The 25,460-nt window shown below is 51.5% G+C and overlaps 1 protein-coding gene across 2 annotated transcripts in view; it reads right to left on the bottom strand.

Annotated features, from left to right (window-relative positions):
* Nucleotides 1-25,460, bottom strand: part of TMOD1 (tropomodulin 1) — a 93,238-nt gene extending 67,778 nt beyond the window's left edge. The window contains exons 1-2 of one of the 2 annotated variants that reach the window (XM_003353588.5): nt 25,302-25,460; nt 4,363-4,513 (exon numbers count right to left, since the gene is read on the bottom strand). In XM_003353588.5, the coding sequence (XP_003353636.2) occupies nt 4,363-4,482 (120 nt within the window). In that variant the 5' untranslated portion in view covers nt 4,483-4,513; nt 25,302-25,460. Of the gene's footprint in view, nt 1-4,362; nt 4,514-5,929; nt 9,955-25,301 lie in introns of those variants that run through there. The other variant, XM_021066359.1, reaches the window with a different exon arrangement.

Genomic DNA, 25,460 nt, shown 5'->3' with positions numbered 1-25,460 from the left:
CGGGGGGAGGGGAGATACAGAGGCCCTGGGAATTTGCCAGATAGCCTGATATCAGGGGTGGGGGCCCCTTGCCAGTTTAGAGGTGAAACAGAGCTCCCAGCTGGGGCTCAAGCAGTCCTTAGCAGGGGTTCTGAGAGGCACCCCCTTCTGCCCCCACCCCACTCCCAGGTCCAAGGCGTGGCTCTGACTCTTGTCCTCACCTATCCAATTTGCAGCCACAGCCTAATCTAAACTCATCCCCAGCCAGGGGCTCAGGGCAAATTCAACAGCCCCAAAGGCCAGAGGCAGCCGGCTTCGTGGGGGCCCTGAGGTCTGCGCTGTGCCCTGGGAACAGCAAAGACTCTGCAGGATAGCCAAGGGTTATGGAGACAGGAAAGGGCTCCTTCCCTGTCTTCAGAAAAGAGCTCTCCCACCACCGTGGGAGCCCCTTCTACCTCTCACCCATCTCCCCAGCTTTGCCTCCAGGCCATCTGTCCTCAGCCAGCAAGCCCCCCAAGGCCTTGCCCCTCAGGGCTCTGGACCAGCTGACAAAAGTCCAAACTCTTCAGTCAGCCTGCAGCCCGCTCCATATCTAGCCTCAGCCCCCTTCCAGGCTCATCTAACCTCCACAGACACCACACCTAAACCCCCCATCACCAATTACTTTCTGTGCATGAGCCTTTGCTTATAGCCTTCACTCAGCATCGAACTGTTTTTATTCTTGACTTAGAAAAACTAGGGTCCAGTTCCAGTATCCCCTGCTCTGGGCAGCTTCCACCAGAAAGAATGAATCCTCTGCCTGAGCTCCCTGTCAGTTCCCATTGAGGATATGGTTTATGACACCTGCTCCCCACTGGACAGAGCTCCAGGAGGGCAGCGGCCCCACCAGGTTCTCTGTTGGTGGCGTCACAGGGCCATCAGGTGCAGACAACCGAGTCCTGTTTACTGAACTGGCTAGAAGTCACTACAACCCTCTTTTTGTTCTCACTTTTTAAAACAATCTGTTCCTTTAATCTACATGACAGTGATCTAGGATTGAATTAGAACAGAATCTATTCAGTATCCCGGTATAAACCAGAATGGAGAAGAATATTAAAAAGAACGTATGTATCTGTGTACAACTGAGTCACTTTGTTATACAACAGAAATTAACACCACATTGTAAATCAATTAGACTTCAATGAAAAAATACATTTTAAAAAAGAAGAGAATAGCTTGATAGCAATAAAGCTGAAAGTTTGATCGCTTCTTACCTGCTTCACTTATTTTCGTGGAAACTTTGGCTGCCAGGTAGGGGAAGGAACAGTCCAAGGCTCTCCCACCAACGCTGCTTCTAAACAACCCCAGCAGCCTCCCCGGGGGACCCTCACCTCCTAGCTGGGTGGGGGTGGGGGCAGGGGAGTCACAAATAGCAAGATGGGGACATGCTGCTGGGGGGGCTTGACACTCGGTGGGGGCTTGGGCCCAGGACCCCTAGATAAGGATTCTGGGTTATCTAAAAAGAATCCCTTTAATTGAATTTGGGTTATAAGCTTATGGCAGCTTAGCCCCAAACGGGACCAACCAAATCCATTACTTCATGGATGGGGACATGGAGGCCTCGGGAAGGACAGCAACTGGTTCAAGGCCATGTGGATATAGGACACACCTGGGACACCCCACCTCTAGTTCTGCTTTATCTCCTGCTACCTTACATTTTGTCTACACTAGCTGCAGTGACTTGAGCATTAGTGAAATGGTAGAATACTGTTTTCTTTACGGGTCACTGTTACGCTAGAGTTGAGCAGTGACAAGTCTTTTTTTAAGGCATGAAGTAGCTCATTTTTCATTTAAAAATATCTCAAATGGAAAATTCACTTAATTCAACCGCCTCCTCTGTGCTGGGCATTGGCCTGGGGACCGGGGATGTAGACAGGATGAAGGTCCCTGCTCACGGCTCCCCAGGGCCTGGCCAAACCGCAGACATGACCAAGGAGCCTCCTGCCCTGTGATGCTGTAACCTGACTGCAGAGAAGAAATCTGACCATGAAACATACTTCTGTGTGCCACCTATGAAAGGCAATAATGAACACATCAAACAAGAGAAAGAGCTTCTCCTCGTCCTTGCTTTCTCAGTCACTATAGTAGGACCACTCACCATCACCCCTGGTACCTCTACTGATATACCGGCAAAAGCTGTACACCCTATCCCTGTCAACTTAAGTCTTTGCTGGCGTCGAGCTCTCAGTTCCAAAGGGAGGAAGGCTTGCACCAGGAGACACAGCAATGATTCCAGCAGATTGGAAGTTAAGACGGCCACCCGGCCACGTTGGGCTCCTCATGCCTCTGAATGAATAGGCAGAGAAGGGAGTTTCTGGACTGGCTGGGGGGACTGGTCCTGATTACCCAGGGGAGGTCAGCCTGCTGCTCCACCACGGCACAGCAATGGTAAGGAAGAGGATGCCTGCAATACCGGAGACCCCTTAGGGCTTTCTGAGCATCGCCAGGCCCTCTGGTTAAAGTCGGTGGAAAACTGTAACCACGCAGTTAGGTCGGACTCCCAATGGTCCAGGCCCTTCAGGAGTCAAGGTTAGAGTCAGCCCACCAGGTGAAGAAGCACAACCAGCAAAGGTGCTTGCTCAAGGCTAAGGGAGTACGGCATGGGTAGTGGACGAAGGTAGTTAGTTACCAACACCAGCTATGACCATGTGACCAGTGAGAGAAAGGAGAACAAGACTGTCGCATGTCTCCTGTGTTTTATTGTAAACATGTTTGTGTATGTGAGTTTACGTATTAAGTAAATATCTTTGTTTTTCTTCCCTCTCTTATTCTCTTAAGAGGCACTGCAATATCAGAGGCATTGATTTCAGACTGTAGTATTTAGGTATTCTTAGTTGGACATGATAGCACTTCAGTTATGGGATATCGAGGAGAAAAGTAAACATTACTCAAGGACATTTACCTCTTTTTCTGCCCAGTTGTACATGGGATAGTTGCATCGTGTCAGGCAGAATTATGACCTTGTTATTTTCTTTTCTTCTTTTTTTTTTTTTTTTTTTTTTTTTGTCTTTTTGCCATTTTTTGGGCCACTCCCGCAGCATATGAAGGTTCCCAGGCTAGGGGTCTAATCGGAGCTGTAGCCACCAGCCTATGCCAGAGCCACAGCAACTCGGGGTCTGAGCCGCGTCTGCAACCTACACCACAGCTCACGGCAACACCAGATCCTTAACCCACTGAGCAAGGCCAGGGATTGAACCCGCAACCTCATGGTTCCTAGTCAGATTCGTTAACCGCTGCACCATGATGGGAACTCCCGTTATTTTCTTTATATGGAGATAAGTATGGTTTAAGGAGATGTTATGGATACCAAGGTGACTAGGAGTGGACTCTTTCTTTTCTTTGCTTTTTAGGGCCACACCTGCGGCATATGGAGGTTCCCAGGCTAGGGGTCTAATTGGAGCTACAACTGCTGGCCTATGCCACAGCCACAGCAACGCCAGATCTGAGCCTCGTCTTCGACCTACACCACAGCTCATGGCAACGCCAGACCCTTAACCCACTGAGCGAGGCCAGGGATCGAACCCGCAACCTCATGGTTCCTAGTCAGATTCGTTTCCGTTGTACCACAGTGGGAACTCCTGGACGTGTGATGCTAAGTTTTATGTGTCAAATTGACAGGGCCATGGGATATCCAGACATTTGGCTAAACATTATTGCAGGTGTGTCTCTGAGGCTGTTTCTGGATGAGATTAATGTTTGAATTGGCAGATTGAGTAAAGCAAATTGTCCTCCCTAATATAGGCGGGCTCTATCTGATCAGTTGAGGGTCTAAATACATGTACAAAAAAAAAAGTTGATACTCCCTCTGCCTGTCATCAAGAGGGAATGTCCTCCTGCTTCACTGCCTTGAGCTGGGTATTTATTCCCCTCTGCCTTTGGATTTGAATTGAAACACCGGCCCTTCCTGGGTCTCCAGCCTTCCAGGTATTGGACTGAAACTACACTGTCCTGGTTCTCAGGTCTCTGGACTCAAGCTGGAACGACATGAGTAGCTCTCCTGGGCCTCCAGTTATTAACTGCAGTTCTTGGGATTGTTGGCCTCTATAATCATGTGAGCCAATTACTTATAATAAATCTCTTTCTACATATGTGTGTATATATGTGCGTGTGTGTGTGTGTGTGTGTGTGCCCTATTAGTTCCGTTCCTCTAGAGAACCCTAATACAACACATATGCACACATGCACACACACCTATAAAGGCAATGCCACTGCCATAGAAGGAAAGGGGACGTGGTACTGCAGGAAGTCTGCACCTGCTGCCGCCCCCAACCCCTGCCCCCGCCAGGTGGTAAAGGTTGCTGCTCTTGTACCTGTGACAACGTGTCCCCTTTAATGCCTACTCACGTCAGGGTCCAACTCATCCAGCTCATTTTCTAGGGTCCTGAGCTCTTCTTCCGTTAGGGCTCCAAGGATTTCATCTTCATCCAGGTCACGGTATTTCTCTAGTTCTCGTCTGTACGACATCGCAGAAGAACTTGCTGTGCTGATCTATGACCTGCCAGAAAGAGAAAGATCTTAGAAAGACTCTTCTTGGACTTGCTTTCAGAGCAAATCGATGCTTGTCACATACGGTGGCCTGGGCATGTTTTATGAATTGTCAGGATAATAATTGCTGGAGTGGAATCCAGCCCTAAGTTGGACTAATTCTCTAATAAACTGTGCAGAGGAAAAGACCTGAGGGCATTCGATTTAACAGATTGTAATTGTAGTAATTGGCCTGGCCATTAGTTACAAGAAATAGGTGATTATAAATGGCTTATGAGTGCCTGAAAACTATTTTATTCTTCAAGTAGTTTAAATGCTTTTCTGTACAACCCTCCACCCTTCACCTCGCGGCCCCATGGAAAACATGAACCCTCGAAACTCTGCTAAGGCTGATCTTAAAAACAGGGGGAGGTCAATGGTTAATTGTATACCTGCTGTAGGCAGGCCCTTCCCCACAACCTTTCGTTCAGTCCTCTAGAAAGCAGCGGATGGTCAGAGCTAACTTTTACTACCATAGCCAAGCTGTATGTTAAGTCCTTCACCAGGATTTTCTAATTTAACCTCTGAGTTAGGCATTTATCTCTATCTTGCAGAAGAGGATGCTGAAGTTAGAGAAGGTGGGTGACTCATGCCGACCAACCACACTAGTTGCAGCAGCAGGACAACCATTTGAACCCAGGTCTGCTGGCTTTCTAAGACCACATTGCTCTGGCCATTGTATCCAATGCCTTTTCATAGTCACCTAAGGTCACAGCCAGAAGGAGCCTGCCTCGTTCAGACTCCTCATTTCATTCCCCTGGGAGTTGGCTCAGAGGGAGGAAGGGATGGACCCAGGGGGTCCAGGGAGATGGGGTGCAGGGCTGCCACTACTTCCCAGGCTGCTCTCTCACTAGAGAAAGCTGCTGCTTATGCCCATGTCACAGGTGACACCTAACCACTGTGTCTCCATCCCATCTCATGCGTCCATAACCATGCCACTTTCACATCTGTGAACTCATGTGACCCTGAGATCCCACCTGGAAATTGAGTCTTTTAACTTAAATCATTTTATCAATGAAGAGAGTGAGGGATGGCCCAGGGCTTGACCCAGGTTCCCTGTCGTTGGACCCCACTGCTCCCTACTACATCTCACCCAGAGACACTATGGGGCCCTGAGCCCTTCCGTCCTCCAGCATGGCTGGAACTGATAACATGACAAGCCCAGCTCATATGTCACATCTTCTGTGAAGCCTTGGTGTCCCCTCATGGAGCAAAGTTTATCATGGCCATAGCACTGGGTCCGCACCTCTCCACGCAGCTCACGTCTGTCTCCTGTGGCCTGGGCAGGGCCTGGAGGAGGCCCATCCCACTCTTCCCAGGGCCTGACCCAGGGCTGCACACACAGCAGGAAGGTTTGGACCGAAATGAACCCAATTCCAGTTCTCACCTGCCATTAGCGGTCCAGTCAGACCTCCCTGCTGACATTCTGGGGTCTTCCTTTGGAAAAGGGATAGTGTCAGCTTGCTGCAGGAGCGGCTGGCATCTCTGTGACTGAGCCCGTTTCCACCTGTCCTTGAGTCTATATGAGCCGCGCTCTCAGCCTTTGTTTCTGAGGCCAACAGGCTAAGGGGTAAGGCACAACCTAAGGGCTTTTTCTTTTTAATGCTGCAGAATAAATGTTATGGGTTGAACTGTGTCCCCTCCAAATTCATAAGTTGAAGTTCTTTTTTTTTTTGCCATTTCTTGGGCTGCTCTCGAGGCATGTGGAGGTTCCCAGGCTAGGGGTTGAAGCGGAGCTGTAGCCACCGGCCTGCACCAGAGCCACAGCAACGCGGGATCTGAGCCACGTCTGCGACCTACACCACAGCTCACAGCAACGCCAGATCCTTAACCCACTGAGCAAGGCCAGGGATGGAACCCGCAACCTCATGGTTCCTAGTCGGATTCGTTAACTACTGTGCCATGACGGGAACTCCCATAAGTTGAAGTTCTAAGCCCCCTGGTACCTCAGTAAGCCAGCACCACATTCCAAGTAAGAAGGTGATGTGACTTGGAACGGGGCTGGCTGCAGATGTTAAGTTTGGACGAGGTCGGGCCAGAGAGGGCCTCTAATCCAACTGGACTGGTGTCCTTACAAAAAAGGGAAATTTGGACAGACAGGCCCATGGGAAGAACACCTGTGAGGATGAAGGCAGAGTTGGGGGGAATGCTTCTACAAGCCAAGGGACACCAACGATGACCAGCCAACCACCAGGAGAGGCCTAGTGCCTGGTGCTTCGTTAGGGCTGCCCCAGCAAACGAATACAATCAATATAACCTTCTTCCCAGCAGCGTGTGGTTTTAGACCCTGATGCAAACAAACACAGACAAAACCCATGACTCAGCTGTGAAATGACTGATGGAATTTTCCAGAGAGAAACAACCACTAGGAAAAGACAACCAGCTCATCCATTGGAAAGCTGGGATGCGCTGTTAACGAAAAACAATGCAAGTAATAAAAAGCAAATTAAACCCAAAGTCCACTCGGCTCCCAGAAGAAGCCTGTGTTTCAGAAAGCAGGGATAGGTGTTATGAATGTAAGTGTGTGCATGTGTGGGCATATTTGCAGGAGAAATCTGAGCGTGTGACAGCTGGCGTGATAAGAGAGGACTTGCTTCCCAAATACAGAAAACACCATCCTTTATGCTCAGAACGGCTCAGCTTGGCCTGACGTCTTCCCTTGACCAGACCCCAAGAATGCAATGTTCAGACCATAAATGGGCCCCCCTTGATTCATTTCTATTTACTTCCAAAGAAAGCACAAGCAGCTGACAATGCTCTGGTATAGATGAAGAAAAAAAAAAAACAACCCTTCCTGAAGGCTCTCAGAGAATAACCTAATTTGGATTTTCCTGAGTAGAGCCAGGAGAAGCCCTATGATCTCTATGCCAGGGCCAGGAGGACCCTAGCAAAGGGCTCGGAGGCTTCCAGAACCAATTCAGGGAGACCCTCTGAACTAGCAGCTCTTAGGTGGGCTGCCAAACACATTTCTGGTGCTCAAACCAGTCTTGGGTTGTATGAACCTGCACAGGACTCTGGGCTGCCTGACTTCTCAAAACTGTTGTGCTTCCCCACATCAGATGGTGGTCGCTGAGTGGGGGAGGGGACAAGCAGGACACCCCCTGCCTTGGACCATGAAACCACGCCTCTGAGAAACCGCTCCTGGAGTTGGAGTCTCGCACCACAAGTCTTAGGAAACATAGCCTTAGACTCACCTCCAGATCACAGGAAGGAGCCCGTCAGACGCAACAAGAAAGGATGGGGAATGGGGCCAGCTGGGACAGTTTTGGGACCCTGGGAGTGTCCCATGCTTGTTACCTTGGCCAGCCGACTTATTTCTTCTAGATGGTTTGCACTAAAACCCTTAAGAAAAGTCGTGGACGTGGAGAAGGGACGAGCCAGGTTTCGGGGAGAGAGGAATCCATGGCAAAGCCAGTGGGGACAAGGGGGCAGGGAGGAGCAAGAAGAGAGGAGGTGGGATGGGGCTGGGTGGCAAGCCACCTTGGAGAGGCCACCCTGAGGGAGGCCATCATTACGTTTCCTGCAGGAGGCTCCCTCTTAGCATGCACAGGAAGCTTAATGTTCCACTTACACCCTCCCAGGTGCCAATGAACTTGAAAGTCCTATTTCAGAGGATTTAAAAGGCCCTTTCTAATGTCAAGTGTCCTGTGAATATTACAGCGTGATGAGGCATTACATTAAATAAGCTGAGCGGAACGGAGAACGCCTAAGGTAAACTATGAAGCTGTCAGCTTCAAGCCACACTCATCCACTTGGCTCTTGGGGATGGTTTCTCTAAAGCGAGATTCCCCTGTGATTGGTTATGGGAGGACAACTGGGAGGTGGTGGGGAGATGGGGCAGGAGGGGGTGAAAGGAGCGTGTTAACAGAGTCCACTGCAAGCTGGGCTTGGGCTTGGGCTGGGAACTCTATCTAGTCACTCATGATGGAGCATGGTAATGTGAGTAAAAAGAATGTATACATGTGTGTGTGACTGGGTCACCTTGCTGTACAGTAGAAAACTGACATAAAACTGTAAACCAGCTACAATGGGAAAAAAATAAAAATCATTAAAAAAAAAAAAAAAAAGACGGCTTGGAAGAGATGGCATTTTAGCTGTTAGTAAAAGGCCTCTGTTTTCTGGTAAAAGAGGTATCACTGATGGACACAGGCCTGAGATTCAGAGAACTCTGGCCAGAGCATCCGTTGTGGCTCTAACTCCCTGGGTGACCCTCGTTAAATCCCTCCCCTCCTCCGGGCCTCAGTTTGCTCATCTGTAAAATGAGCATAAATGGACTGGGAAATTCTGCTTAGAACCTGTCCCCCCGCTTGCCCCCCACCTTGGGTGGTCTTTAAACTGTGCTCAGGGGGGATCCCAGGCTCTGAGACAGCTTCTCCAGAGCCCCCGCAAGGGGGTGAGTGGGAGAGGCTCAGCAAGCAGGTTCGCCCTGGACCTGCCTGATTAATTGGGGGTTCCTTGTAAAACTTCCCTTGAACAAAGGATTCAGCTGCTGAAATAGAAAGCTGCACATCACTGGCCTGAGTTTCTTCATCTATATGGTGAGAGGGTAACAGTGCTCACCCCACAGGGGAGCTCTGAGGATTAAGTGGCAGCAAGCAGATAAGGTGCAAAAGCCTGGGGCGGGGTGTGGTCAGTTCGGGCTCCGCAAATATTAGTCACTATTATGACGCTGCCGTCGCACGGCTGCAGGGTCGCGCCCCCCACCCCCCACTCCATACACTGTCATCAGACAGTAATGAAAGGACCTGTGTCTTCTTGTCGTGGCCCCAGGGGACTAGAAGGACAGGAGCACCCTTGGGTTTTCATCTAATGTCCTTGGAACTTCAGGCCCGCCTTTTCAATTCTCGCAGCCCCTGTTTCCGTACTTGAAAATGGACAGATGTGGGAGGGCAGGAAACCAAGAGGGAAGGATGGGCAGGAGGAGGTGATGCTGCTGCCAGGACTCCCGGAGGGCCTGCCCGAAGCAGCACGGCGCCGCTGTTGCTGCCTGCTTTATAAAGAGTTCCTGAGTAAGAGCTGGTGAGGAAAAGACACGGACCCTTGACGCCTGTAAAACACCTTTAAAAACTGCCATCTTCCGAATCTGGTGTGTATTTCACGCTAACGGCCTATCTGGCCTTCCTGCTTCCCAATGGCAGGAGCCTTAAGCTGCTGCTACATAGGAAAAACAATTGCCCACAAACTGTGCCAGGAAGTCAACCTTGGCAGGTTGGAGAGTAAAAATGAGTGGGCCGAGGGCTCAGGCCATCCATCAGGAAGCTTCAGAAATGACAGCTCTGAGGCACGGAAGCTCCTGGAGAACCAAATGCGCTTTGAAATCTTTCATGGCAAGGAGATGCCCTCACTTCTGCTCAGCCGCGCCCCGGGGGAACCTTGGGCAGGAGGGCATCTTGCTTTACGCACTGCACTGCCCTGAAGTCAGGAAGCGCTGAGACACGAGCTCGAATGAATATTTTCCAGTTATGCTATCTTGTTATCTCAACCGCAGTGAACGTGTTGATGCCAGGGGAAGGGAGGTGGATTTACAAACAAAGTGGATTCTTCACAAGCCCTCTCCTATCTTTGTCTCCTCTTGGCTTTTGGAAGACACTTTGGCCAAAGGGATTTTAGGCCATGAGTCCTCATCACTGAAGTCTGCGCCTCGCTCTTCCATGGGTTCTGGGGACACGAGAGTGGCTGAGATGTCCCCTGTTCTTCCTGAGAGAGCTGTCTCCCCACTGCCCTCATCTAAGGGGCATCTCTGGGGGCAGCCATGCTTCATGTCATGTGATCGCCCCTCCGCTGACTGGTCAGAGTGGGTGCCTGGCTTAAGGGCAGCCAACTGATTGACTGGTCAATGACCTATGCAGTGGCCTGGATTTTTTTTTTTTTTTAAGTGATTTACCTAAATGAGTTCCTTTATTGCTTGGCATTTGTATTGGTTTCTGAGACAGCTTAATGATGTACCCCAAACAGAGGGGCCTAAAGAGCAGAAATTCCTTGTCTCTCAGTTCTGGAGGCTGGAAGTCCAAAGTCTAGGTGTAGCAGGGCTGGGTCCTTCTGGGGCTCTGGGAGGGAATCTGGAAGGTGAGCTCGTGGGGTAGAGAGATGGAGAGCCCTGTGAGCCCAGAAGGGCCCGGTCCCTGCTGCCTCAGGCCTGGGTTGCTGTTGGAGTCCCATGAGACCCCCGTCCTCCCACAATCCTTAGGAGACCCCCCCCCCCGCCTCCTCACTGCACTCAGGTACCACACGAGTCCTTGATCCTTGTGCCAAACAAGTACGAGACCGTCTCGGTTTGCCTCCTTCCTTTCTCCCCACTCCTTCTCACTCTGCTTGACGACGGTTCTTCGTGGCCCACCTGTTCCTCTGGCCACTGTTCTCTCACATCTCACACTCCCCCGGGGGTTCTCATCTCCACGTGGGGTCAGGTACCAGTGATACGCTGATGACTCCCACATGGTTTCTCCAGCCCAGGCTCCCTGATGGGCGTGTTTCCTGGAGTCCCTGAGCCTCAACACGCTCCACCCTGAGTGCGGCCACCTCACCACCACCTCCTCGCCCTGCTGCTCTCAGCCGCCCAGGCCAGACACCAGGAGGTCAGCCTGAACTCTGCCCTCCCACTCCCTCAGCTCTGCTGGGTCCCCACGCCTGGCAATCTGTGCTCCCTCGCTCTCATTTACTCTTTTGAATGTTATAGGGTGTTGGTGGTGGGTAGGTGGTGGTAAAATGAACAAACATGAAACTAACCATTGCACGTGTACCACTGTACAGGCTTCAGTCTCTCACACTGCTGTACAACCATCACCACCACCCGTCTCCAGAACGTGTCCATCTTCCCCAAGTGGAACTGTCCTTTTTTAAGCCCTCACCACCCCATGCCCTCCCCCATGCCCTCCCCCAGCCTCTGCAGCCATCATTCTACTTTCTGTCTCTATGACTCTGCTCTACTCTAGTTGCCTCGTCTGGGTGGAATCACACATGCCGGTCCTTTTGTGACTAGAGTTCCCTGTGTATCCACCCTTCCTCTCCCTCTTCGTGGCCACTGCCCTTTTCTCTGGATCTGTGTCCTCGCGACAGCCCGCCCAACCCAGCTCCTTGCTTCAGTTTCCCTACCTTCCTGTCCACATTCAACTCAGCCTCTGAACGATCTCTGTGAAAATCAGTTCTGATGCTGCCCCCAAGCTGCAAGCCACTTTCAACAGCCCCCATTACGACAGACGGAGAGCAAACTCCCCAGCCCGGGGTTTGAGGCCATCAGAGACCTGGTGGGCCTGCGTGCCACCCCCAGCTTCTAATCCCAGCACAGGCCTTTCCCTTCCGGCTGGACCGGCCACTTGTCTCGAGCACACAGGGTCCCCTCAGGCTGGAGCGCCCTCTCCCTGCCTCCATGCCCTGTGCCTCCTCACAGGCCCCCAGCCTCCTTACTGCAGAGTCATGGCCTCTCTGCTTCCACAGCCTTGTGTGCAGCCCTAGGAAAGCCAGTGCTTCCCTGCCCAGTGGAGGGGCCAGTGCCCACACCTCCCAGTCTCCAGGCTGAACTGGGTGAGAGCAGCATCATATCTGACCTGCGCTGCGTCTCAGCACAGCTCAGGCCAAAGGCGCTGTTACTGCAGGTCAGTCGGGGGTACAGGCCCCTGGAGCCTATCCCAGCCCAGTGACCCCAAGGGGAAGAAAGTCAGCTGTCCCTCCCCTGAGTGGGGGGTGGTGGCGTGTGGAAGGGGTAGATGAGTGCGTAATGGAAGTTTGTGGGACTTAAATTCCTCAGTGTTTCGGTTTTAGAACAGAGTCATAGAATGCGACGCTATACCAAAAACCACTCCAAAGCACACAGGCTTTTGCAACTTAAAAAAAGAAAACAGCCACTTTTATCCCTGCAGTTTCATGTCCCCTGCAGGGCAAGATGTGAGAGTACCTTGGCATGATGTCACCTGTGATGGGATCCAGATAGACTCGAGGAGGCCGAGCTCACCCAGCACCCAGGTCTGAATCCCCTGCCCCCTCACATCCTCAGGAGCCCCTGCATGACGACCTGAATGCTCTCCGTGCCCTGATAAAGATCCTCTGGGCAAGACCGGCTACAGAATTTTCCGGGTCCAGTGTAAAAGAGGGCTGTGAAGTCCTGAGTTCAAAAATGGGGGAAAAAAGTGCCACTGAAGGTATCAAGACATAAAATTTTCCCTTCCTCTCATGGTCTCTGTCTTGAGCTGTCATGATGTCTTTAAAATGTATTATTGAGGGAGTTCCCGTCATTGCTCAGCGGTTAGCGAACCCGACAAGCATCCATGAGGATGTGGGTTTGATCCCTGGCCTCACTCAGTGGGTTAAGGATCTGGCATTGCTGTGAGCTGTGGCAGAGCTGTGAGTTGTGGCGTAGGTCACAGACATAGCTCAGATCCTGCGTTGCCGTGCCTGTGGCATGGGTCAGAGGCTTCAGCTCCAATTGGACCCCTAGCCTGGGGTCCTAAAAAGACAAAAGAGATAAAAATAAAATAAAATAATAAAATAAAATAAATATATTATTGAGTATCATGATCTACACAGGGGCCCAACTGCTATGATTCAGAGCATGCATGTCAGCGCTCTGCTGTAGGCTTCTCTTACACTGACAGATACAGGACAGACATGCCCTGCCCAGGTGGGGTGCCAGCAATCGAGCCAGGCATCTCCCCTTCCAGCGGTGTACTGTCCCACCACATGGAGATGGGCGATCCCATGGATGTCCCAACCTCTGCACCAGGGCACTAGGTCCCTGGATCAGGGGAGGGCAAGGAGCTTGCCCCGCAAAGTTGCCAGCTGAACGCACCCGGGGCAAGAGCCCTAGTGGTAGCTGGCAGGGGAGGGGAGGTGGAGGCCAGTGGGACCCAGGCAGCCAGAGGGTGAGAACCCATCCCCGGGAAGCAGAGAGGCAGCAGGAGATGTGACCTCATGTGAGCCGAGGCGCCAAGCCCCGGTGCATGTGCCCTTGTCCATGGGGCTTCACTTAAACATATAAATGCAGAGGTAAAATTAGGAATTTCAAGAAAGCCACTGAGTAGCATTCAGCCAAGCACAGTATGTTTCTGAAAGGAGGCTGCCACACAACAGTACAACCTACAACCTTTCGCCAGCCCTCTTCCCAGGACACACATCCGGATGGCTCCAGGCCTAGACTCAGCCTTGGATCGCCTGGGATGGTCCTTTTCTTCCCTAGTATCTTCAGGGGCTCTCCAGTCCCTGGGGTCTGGGGTCTGTAGGAAGCTGGGGCCATTGTACACTGGCAGAGGGACACTGGGGTAGGAGTCAGGGGACTTGATAACAAGTCCTGACTTTGCTTGAGGACTTGCTGTGTGGCCCCAAGCAAGTTGCTCTGTCTCTCTGGATTTCAGTGTCCGTGACTAAGTGAATGTTTACTGAGTACCCACTGTGTACAGGGCATAGGGGGCCTATGTGGAAGAGACAGAAATTAACAGGAGAGACCTGGCCCCCAGGAAGCTTACGGTTAAGTCAGGAGGATGAGACTCACACAGAAATCCCTGGGGCTGCTGTCCCACACATCTCCACCCACCACCCTCAAAGGGGATTGAGCTGGGCCATTAGCCCCTCTTAACAGATGATGTCTCCTCCTCGGGCAGCCTGGTGAAAGCTGAAGGTGAGGACTCAGAGTTTTGCGGGCCTGGGCTAACATCCCTGCCCTGGCTCTAAGTGGCTGGGCAGCATCAGGCCTTTGAGCTTCATGGATTCGTTTGTAAAGTGAGGGCACAACCTGTATCTCTGATGGGGTGTTATGAAGAGGCCGTGAGATCAAGTACAGATCAGAGGGCTGCTTTCCTTCCCTTTCCTCAGTCCCAGGAAGCACCAGCCCAATAAGCTGATCCCTCAAGCATTTGATGGGTGGACGCACGGGGCAGCCAGGTTTAGGGGTTCTCAAGTGACTGTGCATGCAGCGCACAGCAACAGAGTGAGGCATTGGCCCCCAAGGTCGTGCATTAATACAGGTACAGTGGACGAAGCAAGGGCAATGACAGTCTTGCTTGGCATCAGGCTGGAGTTCAGCTCCAGGCCCCTGCTCTTGCACTGGGGGCTATGATGATTTTTCTTTTCTGAAAAGGTATTGGTCATACACAGTCAAGGGGGCAAGTCTTAAGAGCACGTCTCACTCTATCTTCCCACATGCGTCCACCTATATAAGCACCATACAGATGAAGACACAGCCCGTTTCCAACCCCTCAGAACAGAAAGCTTTCTCATCCCTCCCCAAGTCCATCTCCCTCAAAGGTTCAGACTTTTAAGCCCTTCCAATAGATTGGCTTGAACTGTTTTTGAACATTATGTTAATGGTCACCTCCAGGGGACATGTTTTTACGTCTGGCTCCTTCCTCTCAACATGACACCTGTGAGATTCATCCTCACTGCGTGTTAAGAGTGGTGGTTCAGGAGTTCCCTTCGTGGCTCCGTGGTTAATGAACTCGACTAGGATCTGTGAGGATGTGGGTTCAATCCCTGGCCTTGCTCAGTGGGTTAAGGATCTGGTGTTGCTGTGAGCTGTGGTGTAGGTCGCAGATGAGGCTTGTATGTGGCATTACTGTGGCTGTGGTGTAGGCTGGCAGCTATAGCTCTGATATACCGACCTCTAGCCTGTGAACCTCCATATGCCACAGGTGCAGCCCTAAAAAGACAAAGACAAAAGACAAAAAAAAAAAAAAAAAAAGAGTTGTGGTCCATTCTTTTTCATTGGTGTGTAGTATCGCATCACACGAACTAGACCAAAATTGATTTATTTATTCTACTGGTAAGGAACATTTAAGTCATTTCCAACATTTGGTAATTATAAGTAGTGCTATGAATGTCTCTGGGTAGGAATAATCACTTATTTTTCCTGAGGACGTGGGATTTCTCAGCCACAGAGTAGTCATACACTCAGTTTCAGCAGGTACTGGCAAATGGTTTTCCAAAGCAACTGCACAATTTTACACCCCCCATCCACTCCCAGCAGGGGCTGAGCCTTCCAGGTGCTCCACAACCCAGCCAACCCTCAGTATTGTCAGTATTTTCCACTTTAGCCACTGCAGGGGGGTGGGTAGTGGCATCTCATTGTGCATTTCCCTGATGACTAAGGATGCTGAGCACATTTCATGGCCTACTGGCCATGTGGGTGAGCTCTCCTGTGACCTGGGCCTTCCCCCTGAGAGGTGCTGACCGAGTCCAGAAGAGGGGGCAGGGTGTCCTACAGAACAGTGGAAGGACCAGGGGAAAATGGTCTCCCTGTCTATCTCTAAGGGGCCGAACCTGGGCAAGAAGGAACAAAGTGGTTTGTGGATCCCAACACTCAGAAGACATAGGTTTACCGAGGTTCCGGGGATGTGGATTTCTGATCCACACAAGGAACTGTCTAAAAATAAAAAACGCCCGAGGCAGCTCTGGGCTGATTCAGGAGGTGGTGAGCACTTGTTATGCCAGGCATGTGAGCAGAGATGCTAGGGCCCTAGACGAGGTCTTCCAGGGAGGGCCAGTGGTCTCAACTGGTGGTGGCTGTTGGGAGCTGACAAGGTGAGATTTAAGGCCCTTCGAGACCCGATTCTATAAGGAAAGACATGTTGGGAGCCTCTAAGTAGAGAGGATGGGGGCTCAGAGATCAGCTCTCTTTAAAAGATGTGTTTTCTGGCCTGACTGCATTATTCGCCCTGGCTGAGCTCATTCTCTTAGTCAGAAGGGAAAGTACCTCCTAAAAAAGCAGAGAAACAAAACATAGTGTTTGACTCCGTCATTCTCTGCATTGGCTCTGAGCCCCGTCCCAGTTCACGCAGGGCCTCAAAGGTCCACACGTCAGTGCAAGTTGTCAAACGTTTTAAATTAGAAAGCACGTGTGTGTGCATGGATCCGTGTTTTTATTTTACACTCCTTGAGGTCATCACAGTGTCTGAGTCACTGTGAACGAATCACAGTACGAATCATTGTGAACAGCCGGGTTCCAGGAAAAGACGCTGAACCCATCGCCCTGTCCCAGCTGGTCTGCCCACCTGTCCTGCAAACCCTACCATCCTCCACTCTGCAGCTCCCTCTCACCTCCCTGCACCTGCTCTGTCTCGGGCCACCATGAGCTCTTGCCAGCCTCTGCCGCATCCATGGCCTCTTCCTCCATACAAAGGATGCTAGAGCTAAATAGCTAATGCAAACGGGAGGGGCTGTTGCCATTAGAAGTATCATGTTATTGCACACACAGCCTCAAGACTAAAGCTACTAGCAAGCATCCTTGTCTCCCGTGATCCATCATTAAGCCCTGCCCCTCCCAGGGGCTGAAGCCAGGTTGGGTGAACAAGTGAATGAATGAAAGCCTGGCATTACTACTGGCTCTAATAGCCATAAGACAAAAGCCTTGGTGGAATTAAAGGTGGCTTGTGGCAAAGCCTGCAAGCTCACCCTTTCCATTTCACAAACATGAACTTTGTCACCTTATTTCACAGCAAGAGGTAACATCGGCACAGGTTCATGGAGTATGGTTTTTTTGTATTTTCTGAAAAACTCATATGAAAATTAGCAGGGGCAATGCCAAAAGACAAAAGGCAAAATGGGGGGGGGGAATATGTGCCACACATTAAAGGTCTATTATTTTAATGGACATAGTTCCTACAATAAAAAAAGGAGTCCAGCAAAAATGAGGGAGAAGGAAAAGAACAGGCAATTCACATAAAAAGAAATACAAATGGCTAATAAGCCTATGACAGGGAATGAAATTCACCCATAGTTAGATGAAAGTCAGTGGACAAATGGGACATCAGCTCTCCTCCAACAGATTAACAAAGATTAAAAAGTCTGAGAGTACTGGATCCCTAACCCACTGAGCGAGGCCAGGGATTGAAACCCATGTCCTTACAGAGACAACATCGGATCCTTAACCCACTGAGCCACAATGGGAACTCCAAGTTAAGCCATTTCTATCCAAATTCACACACCCTTTGACTCCGCAATTCCACTTCTAGTTTATCTTACCAGTTCACGCACTGAATTATACAAAGATACGAGTTATCTGGTTATTATTTACATTAGCAAAAAAACCCTGAAACTCACATAAAGTTCATCATTATGGTGCTGGGTAAATGAATTATAATGTTGGCATACAACAGAATACTAGAAACACCATCCTCGAAGCTAGGGTTGCCCTTTTATTTATTTATTTATTTGTCTTTTTGCCTTTTCTATGGCCTCTCCCTTGACATATGGAGGTTCCCAGGCTAGGGGTCAAATTGGAGCTGTAGCCACCGGCCTACGCCAGAGCCACAGCAACATGGGATCCGAGCCACGTCTGCCACCTACACCACAGCTCACGGCAATGCCGGATCCTTAACCTACTGAGCAAGGCCAGGGATCGAACCCGCAACCTCATGGTCCCTAGTCGGATTCGTTAACCACTGAGCCATGACAGGAACTCCAGGGTTGCCCTTTTAATAGCAAGCATTATTCTAGACAGACCACAGAGTAGGCAGAGCGCTAAATGCTTTACCTGGATTATTTCACGCTGTCCTAATACTCTGTGAAGTAGGTACTTTTTAATTCCCACTTTGGCAGAACAAATTGAAATGCAGTCATCTGTCTCAGTTTCCCAGGGCTCCCATAAGAAATGACCACAAACTGGATGGCTGAAAACAGCAGAAATGTCTCCTGCTGCACTCAGAAGGCGAGAAATTAGAAACCAAGGTGTCGGCAAGGCAGGTTCCCTTCAGAGGCTCTGAGGATGATTTCTCCCAGCTTCTGGCGACTGCCACAGTCCTTGCTGTCCCCACTCCAATCGCTGCCTCCGTCAGCACGTAGCCTTCTTCCCTGTGTGTGTCCACTCCACTTCTCAGGTGGACACTGGCTGGCTGTTGGACGCAGGGCCCACCCTAACCCACCCATGACCGCATCTTAACTAATTCAGCAAAGACCTTCTTTCCAAAGAACATCACACGCCGAGGTCCAGGTGGACACGATTTTTCAGGGGACACTATTGAACCCACGACAGTGACCAAGGTAACAAAGCCAGTGGGTGGTAGAGCCAGGATTTGAAGCCAGGCAGGTGATCTGTCCTCATTACCTGCTCCACGCCACCTTCCTATACCAGCTCGCACTTCTGAAATGCTGACAATATCCCAGGCGCTGGCTTAGGCATTTTACATTTAACTAGTTTAGTCCTCGCAACACCCCACTTCATGCATGTGTAAACTGAGATCCTCACGATAACTCCAATTATAGATGGGGAAACGGAGGTGCAGGGACTTCAAAGTTACTGGAGTTTACACCGCCAGTAACTGAGAAACCTTAGATTTGAAGCCAGGGAGGTATGTTCTTAACCACCATGCAAAACTGTCTCCTAACACTCGGGGAAGTAGGGCTGAGAAAACATTTGCCTCCCCAGAAAAGACCAGTGGGTTTTTTTGGGGTTTTTGTTTTTGTTTTTGTTTTTTGGTCCTTTTAGGGCCACACCAGCGGCATATGGAGGTTCCCAGCCTAGGGGTTGAATCGGAGCTACAGATACCAGCCTACTCCAGAGCCACAGCAACGCCAGATCCAAACTGCATCTGTGACCTACACCATAGCTCACGCCAACGCTGGATCCTTAATCCAGCGAGCGAGGCCAGGGATCGAACCCACAACCTCATGGTTCCTAGTCGGATTCGTTTCTGCTGTGCCATGACGGGAACTCCAAGACTGTTGTTTTTAACTCTGACATGACATGCCCCCCAATTCATTTCTTTTCCCCTTTCCCCCTTGGCTGTTGGGATTCATCTCGGAGCTGACTTGAGCGTCCAAATACAGTTGTCATCTTCAGCTAGGACACTGGCCTATTTTTCCTCTTTATTCTCTGCTGGGCATCCTTAACCTGGGCTTTTGAAAGGTCTTCAGAGCGACCCGTGCACCCACCGAAATGATATGCAAACTGTGGTGTGCATGGATATAGTCATCTTTCTGGAGCAAGCGTCCCTGGCTCCTGTCAGATTCTCAAAGGCTTTCATGAACCTGATTTTCAAGTTTTCTGCCCGTTCTCCCTTCTTTTCCTTCCTTCCTTTTTCCTGTTCTTCCCAGTTATGTTGCCCGTGCTGGTCTATTTTAAGCATTGTCATACGCTCTTAATGGTGTAAGTGGAATGCAGTATAAAAACCATAAACAAATGTTCCCAGCGTTGCCACTGAGTCTGGCTTTTTAAACCTTCCTGGGCTTGCATGGAGGAAGCCCGTCTTTCAGGCGCCCATCTTTCTCGTCTTTTGAGCGGTTCTGAGGCAGGCGTCCAGTTCCCACCCTAGCATGGGCCCAGGGCTCATCCTGTGCTCATAGATACCAAACTTGTAAGCAGTGGGCACTGAAGAGGGCTGGACACAGAAGCCTGGTGCTCTGGTGTTGGGTGGGGGGCAGTTCTAGGCTGGCTGGGAACTGAGCTATTTGGCTTTAAAGCCTTTGTCTTGGCCTCAGTCTCTCCAGAAAGCAAAGGTGAAGGCAGGAAGGGGGAAGAAGAGGGAAGTAACCCACGTCCGCGAGCCTGACCCTTCCAGCCGCCTGTCATTCATGGGGCTTCATCTTTGCCCCTGTGCTCCAGCCACATGTCCCCAAGCCCCTCCCCCTATCATGTGCCCTCAGGCTAGTCCCATCCTCTGCACATCCTGGGCCTTCCCAGGTGTCCCGCCATGCACCACATGCAACACACACACACACACACACACACACACACACACACACACCCATGCCACACGCTCCACCTCATTCTTCTAGCCCTGCCAGGGCCCCATCAAGCGCCGTATGTCACCGCACATGCTCCATAAAGACAAAAACAAAAACAACCATCAGTGGGTTAAGGATCCAGTGTTGCCGTGAGCTGTGGTGTAGGTCACAGACACGGCTCGGATCTGGTGTGGCTGTGGCTGTGGTGTAGGCTGGCAGCTATAGCTCAGAATCCACCCCTAGCCTGGGAACTTCCATAGGTCTTGAGTGTGGCCCTAAAAAGCAAAAAAAAAAAAAAAAAAAAGGATCTATCAGTCTAGAGATAAGGATGTGAGCAGATGATTACATTTAGAGCACACGCTGGCTGGTTCTGAGGGCCATGCAGGGGGCTGTGGGGGCACAGGTGAGGCAATGAGGAGGTTTGTATGAAAGGAGGATTACGAGTTGGCATTCCAGGCAAAAAGAACAGCAGGTGGAAAGGCAGCGAGGCATGGAGGCAGGTCTGCTGCATGGTGACCAGAAGGTAAGGAGAACTGGGGGAAGACCAAGAAATGGTTTTGAAGAAGCAGCTTGAGGCCAGAAGTAGTTTAGATCGTCCTGGTGTTTGATGCCAAGAAATCTGGTAGGAAGTGGGGAGTCCCTGAATGGAGAGGAGTAACACTCTCCGAGTCACATGTCACAATGATCTTTTAATAGCAGCATGAGAAAAAAAGACTCAGGGCAGAAGAACTCGTAAGAGGCTCTGACAATAGCCCAGGAGAGAGATGGCAAAATACTCAATGGGGGTAGTAATTGTGGGGAAAGAAAGGAATAGAAGAAATTTACTGATGGTAGAATTGACAGAACTTCTGACAAAATGAAGGAGATGGTGAGAGGTTAGGGAGGTTTCCGACTCAGAGCCTGGCTGGGTGGGGTTACTGTTAACCAAGATGGGGGGGTGAGCACTGGAGGAAGACCGACTGGAAAGCCAGAGAGGGGCCTGTTGGGTGTGAGGTGCCTTTGGGACACCCTCCTGGCTTTGTTCAATAGGCTGGAGTCACAGATGCCTAGAGCTGAGGAGAGGGGTCCAGGCTGGACACATGAATGGGAGTTGCAGGTGTATAGGGGACAGTGGGAGCCATGGGATTAGATGAGACTGTAGGAGGGTGTGGGGTGAAAAGGAATAGGGTGAGAGTGGCACTAACATTTAAGGGATGAGGAGAAGAGATGAGTCCACGAAGGAGGCTGAGGGAGGCCAAGAGACACTTCCGCCTGATCAGCCACCAGAATCTTCTCCCAGGAACAGCCCTGGGGCCCCTTCCCTAGAAGCCGCAGAGTAAGGGGTGGCTGGGGCCAGTGACCCAAGAAGAAGAAGAACTGAGGCAGAGACAGCCCTTTCACAAAGCCATTTTTCTCCAAGAGAAAAGCAAAAGGATGTAAGAAGAGGAGGAGCAGGAGTTCCCATCACGGCTCAGTGGAAAACAATCTGACTAGTATCCATGAAGACACAGGTCCGATCCCTGGCCTTGCTCAGTGGATTGGGGATCCGGAATTGCCTTGAGCTGTAGTGTAGGTCACAGATGCAGCTTGGATCTGGCTGTCATGTAGGCCAGCGGCTACAGCTCCGATTCGACCCCTAGGCTGGAAACCTCTATATGCTGCAGATTTGGCCCTAAAAAGAAAAAAAAAGTAAAGAAAAGGAGAAGCAAAAGAAAGGTTTGAGTTAGTTTAGGTTTTCAGGTCAGATAAGATCTGGACCCAGCACCTCCTAACATTGAAGAAAACCTCCCAGCCTGTCCTATGTGGACTCCAGTGAGCTCATTCTCATGTTATCCTTAAGAGCAAAGAGAGTCTGCTCTTATCACGTTTAACCAAAGGGTGATTTTACAAAACAAAACAAGAGACAGGAAATGGTCCCCAAATGATGCCATCTGATTCATGTTTTTCCATACAAACAAGCCTGAGGCTTCAACTGATAATGGCACCTCAAAGCCAAATCATTGATCTATTTGGTTTTCTGGCTTCGAGAGAAAAGTGAACTGGCCTCTTGAGAAATGTTGGCAGTCTGGCTGGTCCATTAGTAAGACCGAAAAATCAAAACAATGACTGGAAAAGGCCATTACCACTGGGCTGAGCAGGAGTCATTGATAGATGACGTCATTTCAGAAATAAGCATGCCAAGGTCACGAGGCCCCCGGGCAGAGTCAAACTGCCCTCCGTGGCCCACCGCCGCCCTCCTTCACAGACACTGAGGTCTCCAAGGGGATGTGGGTGTCTGAGCCAGGACTGGCCTCATTTCACCCTTCATTCGCTCAGCCTGAATCTAGAGGGATGTGATCTTAGAGCCTAATTCCAGAGCCTGTGACACTCAGCAGGTCTTTAAGGAAGGCTCCAGACCTCCTGTGTGCATACCCCTCTGATGCTCTTTCATCCTCTCCCCCTCTCCAGGGTCCGTCTTTGCCTATCCCCCCACCCCTCAGCCCAGAAACACCTGCCCCCGCTTTGGGCCATCTCTAGCATCTCTTATTGTCTCTTTCCCTTCCTTTCTCATCCACGGTTTCAGAAGAGTTGTGGGCTCTGTCTCCACGTCTTCAGCTCACATTAGCTTCTGCCGCCTCCTCTCACTAGCACCAATAATCTCATTGCAGGTACCAAGCACCGGACCCAGGGCTTTCCCTGCATCATCCCCCTTCATCCCCACAGCAACCCCTAAGAGATGGGTGCTATTATTCTCTCCATTGTGCAGAGAAGGAAACTGGGGTGCAGACAGACAGGTTGGGTCACTGGCTTCAAAAACATTTTTGAATCCTCTGTAATGTCCTGGCCAAAATCACCCATGCCACCTGCTAATCATGGTGGCCCTTGCCCAGTCCTCCTCCCCTCTGTCTCTCTGCAGCAATTGGCACTGCCAATCTTTCACCTCCCTTGACTCTTGGGAGCCGGTTTCTCCTGCTCTTTCCTTCTTCTTCTTCATAGGGTGGTTCCCTGGATTAAAATCCCTGGCACTTACTCTTCTCATGACAGAAAATCTCCCAAGGGAAACTCTGAGTCCTCTTGATTCGAGGTCTACTGGAGATCATCTTGCCCACCTCCTCATTGCTCAAGGTCACTCTACATGGGTGGCAAAGCTGGGGCTGGGGCCAGGCGTCTTAACCTCCAGGTCATTCCACCTCCTGTTACTCAGAGGGGCCACTACCTACTGCTAGTTTTTGTGGGCTTTTTGCTGAGCAGCAGGAAGCAGCCCAGCCCTGGAGGAGGGAGAACGTGTGAGACCCTGATAAGGTGGGGCGGAGGCTATTTTTAGAGGACACTGGCTCTCCACTTAGGCTGGGAGGAACTCAAGGGCTAAGATCTTCTGAAATGTGGGTGTGCAAGACTGGCTCATTAAAGAGAATTAACACATGGAAGTGACAACCCTCCTTGCGTTCACTCTCTGCCTGTTTGTTGTGTGGCTCCAGTGGATGAGAACCTTACAATTTGTCTCCATTTCCTCTTAATACTGTAAGGCTTTAAGATGGCTTTAGAAAAAATATATGATAGCAAGCAACGTAGAAACAAACACGAAACTTCAGGACGAGGGCACTATTGTCTGAGCAAGGGAAAGTTCTGGACAGCAGCAGACCAAAGAATAGGGGCTTTGGAGGGGGTACTCACGGATCCCCAAGAGCTGCCTGAGCAGCAGTAAGTATCTGGAAAGAGAGGAGAAAAGCTGGTGGAGATTCTGCCTGCCACATCTAGTAGCGTGTGACCTTGAGCAGGGGGCTCTGCGGTCCTTCATGGAGAACAAAATTGCTGTGACTGTTGGGTGAAAGGTAGGGATTCCGTCCCCCCCCACCCCCACCCCCGTGCCCCACTGAGGGCCCAGAACTTGGGTTAGGTCTGCTTTGGTAATCGGACAGGGAAAAGCTTAGGCCAAATCATCTCCAAGAGTCTGAGAGGGTGAAGGTCGAGGCCAGGAAAGATGGGTGTTGGAGGTGGGGGCACCTGTATGCTGGCAGTGTTCAGAGGCAGCATCACAGGTGCCCTACAGATGGGGAAACTGAGGCCAGGGAGCGAGTGGACTGGAGACTCTAGTCCTGCCCAGTTCATTGGATTTAAAGCTGTTTGATTCACAAATTTCTTTGCCAAGGTAATGGGTGCCACCCAACAGAGATACCCCTAATTGCTCTGGGGTTGAGCTTCCTGGGGGCGTACGGCCCAGGCTATTCGGAGGGTCCTGCCAGGTATTAGAATAAAACCTGAGTCAGAGGGACTGGCAAAGTCTCTGGTCTCCACAACCCCTCTAGCTGTGCTGGCAGCATCCCAGGCCTGGAGTGAGTGAACAGGTTGAGAGGGCGCTGGCGGTCAAGAGCGCGCCCTGCTGCCCCCACCGCCGGACGGGGCCGGGAGCTCCATCGCGGGAACCAAACCTCGCCCCTATAATTGGGGAAACGGAGACCCAGAGGAGGGCGGAGGCTTGTCAAGTCCACCCCGTGAGTTGGAGGCAGGGGACTCTTGCCTCCAAACTCTTCCCGGCTCCACCTCAGAGCGAAAGGCGTGTTACCGTGGCGCTTTAAACCTTGTGATCTCCCGCAGTTTGGGAAACTTTTTCCTGCCCGCAAATCGGCGCAGCCCGAACCGAGGTATCGGGTCCACCTGAGCGCGCACGCCCCACTCCCACCTCCGAAGCCTCCGCAGCTGGTGGGGAGGCCGCGCCTAGTTGCCGGACTCGGACTCGGCTGCACCTGTACCCAGCAAAGCGCCCGGGGCGCTAAGCACGCCGCGCCGGGGTCGAGCGCGCAGCGGGGGAGTTCGCTCGGCCAGGACCCCGGCCCTCGGCGCCGCTGCTCCAGGGCCCCCAGGTCCTTTTCCCGTTTCCAGACGCGACGCCAGGGACCAAAGAGAAGAGTGCCCTAGCTAGGGCCACGCGCTGAGAGGCACGGACGCAAACGCCTGGCTCCGGACCCCGAGACTCGGGCTCCCCAGCTCCGGAGGCAACCCGAAGCGGCGGCTATTTATAGAGGGAGCCACGCTCAGTCCCTCTTGGCGGCGGCGGCGACAGCTGAATATTTTGCCCAGATATGGCTGGGGGCCCGGCGCGGGGGCAGGGAGCCCCGCGAGTGCGAGGGGGACCCCTGGCCGGGTGGAAGGCTTACCCGGCTGTAGAGCCGCGGGGGCTGACGCGGGCGCAGGCGGCGGCGGGGCGAGCTCAGGCGGCCGGCGGACGGGCGCGGGCGGCGGGCGGGCGAGCGGAGCGCGGGGCTGGCTGGACAAGCTCCCGGGCGGCCGCGGGCGGACGGGCGCTGTGGGCTCCG

The sequence above is a fragment of the Sus scrofa genome, chromosome 1 (assembly GCF_000003025.6).
Source record: "Sus scrofa isolate TJ Tabasco breed Duroc chromosome 1, Sscrofa11.1, whole genome shotgun sequence".
Lineage (NCBI taxonomy): Eukaryota > Metazoa > Chordata > Mammalia > Artiodactyla > Suidae > Sus > Sus scrofa.
Note: the sequence above shows the minus strand (reverse complement) of the source record. Positions and strands in the feature narration are given on the sequence as shown.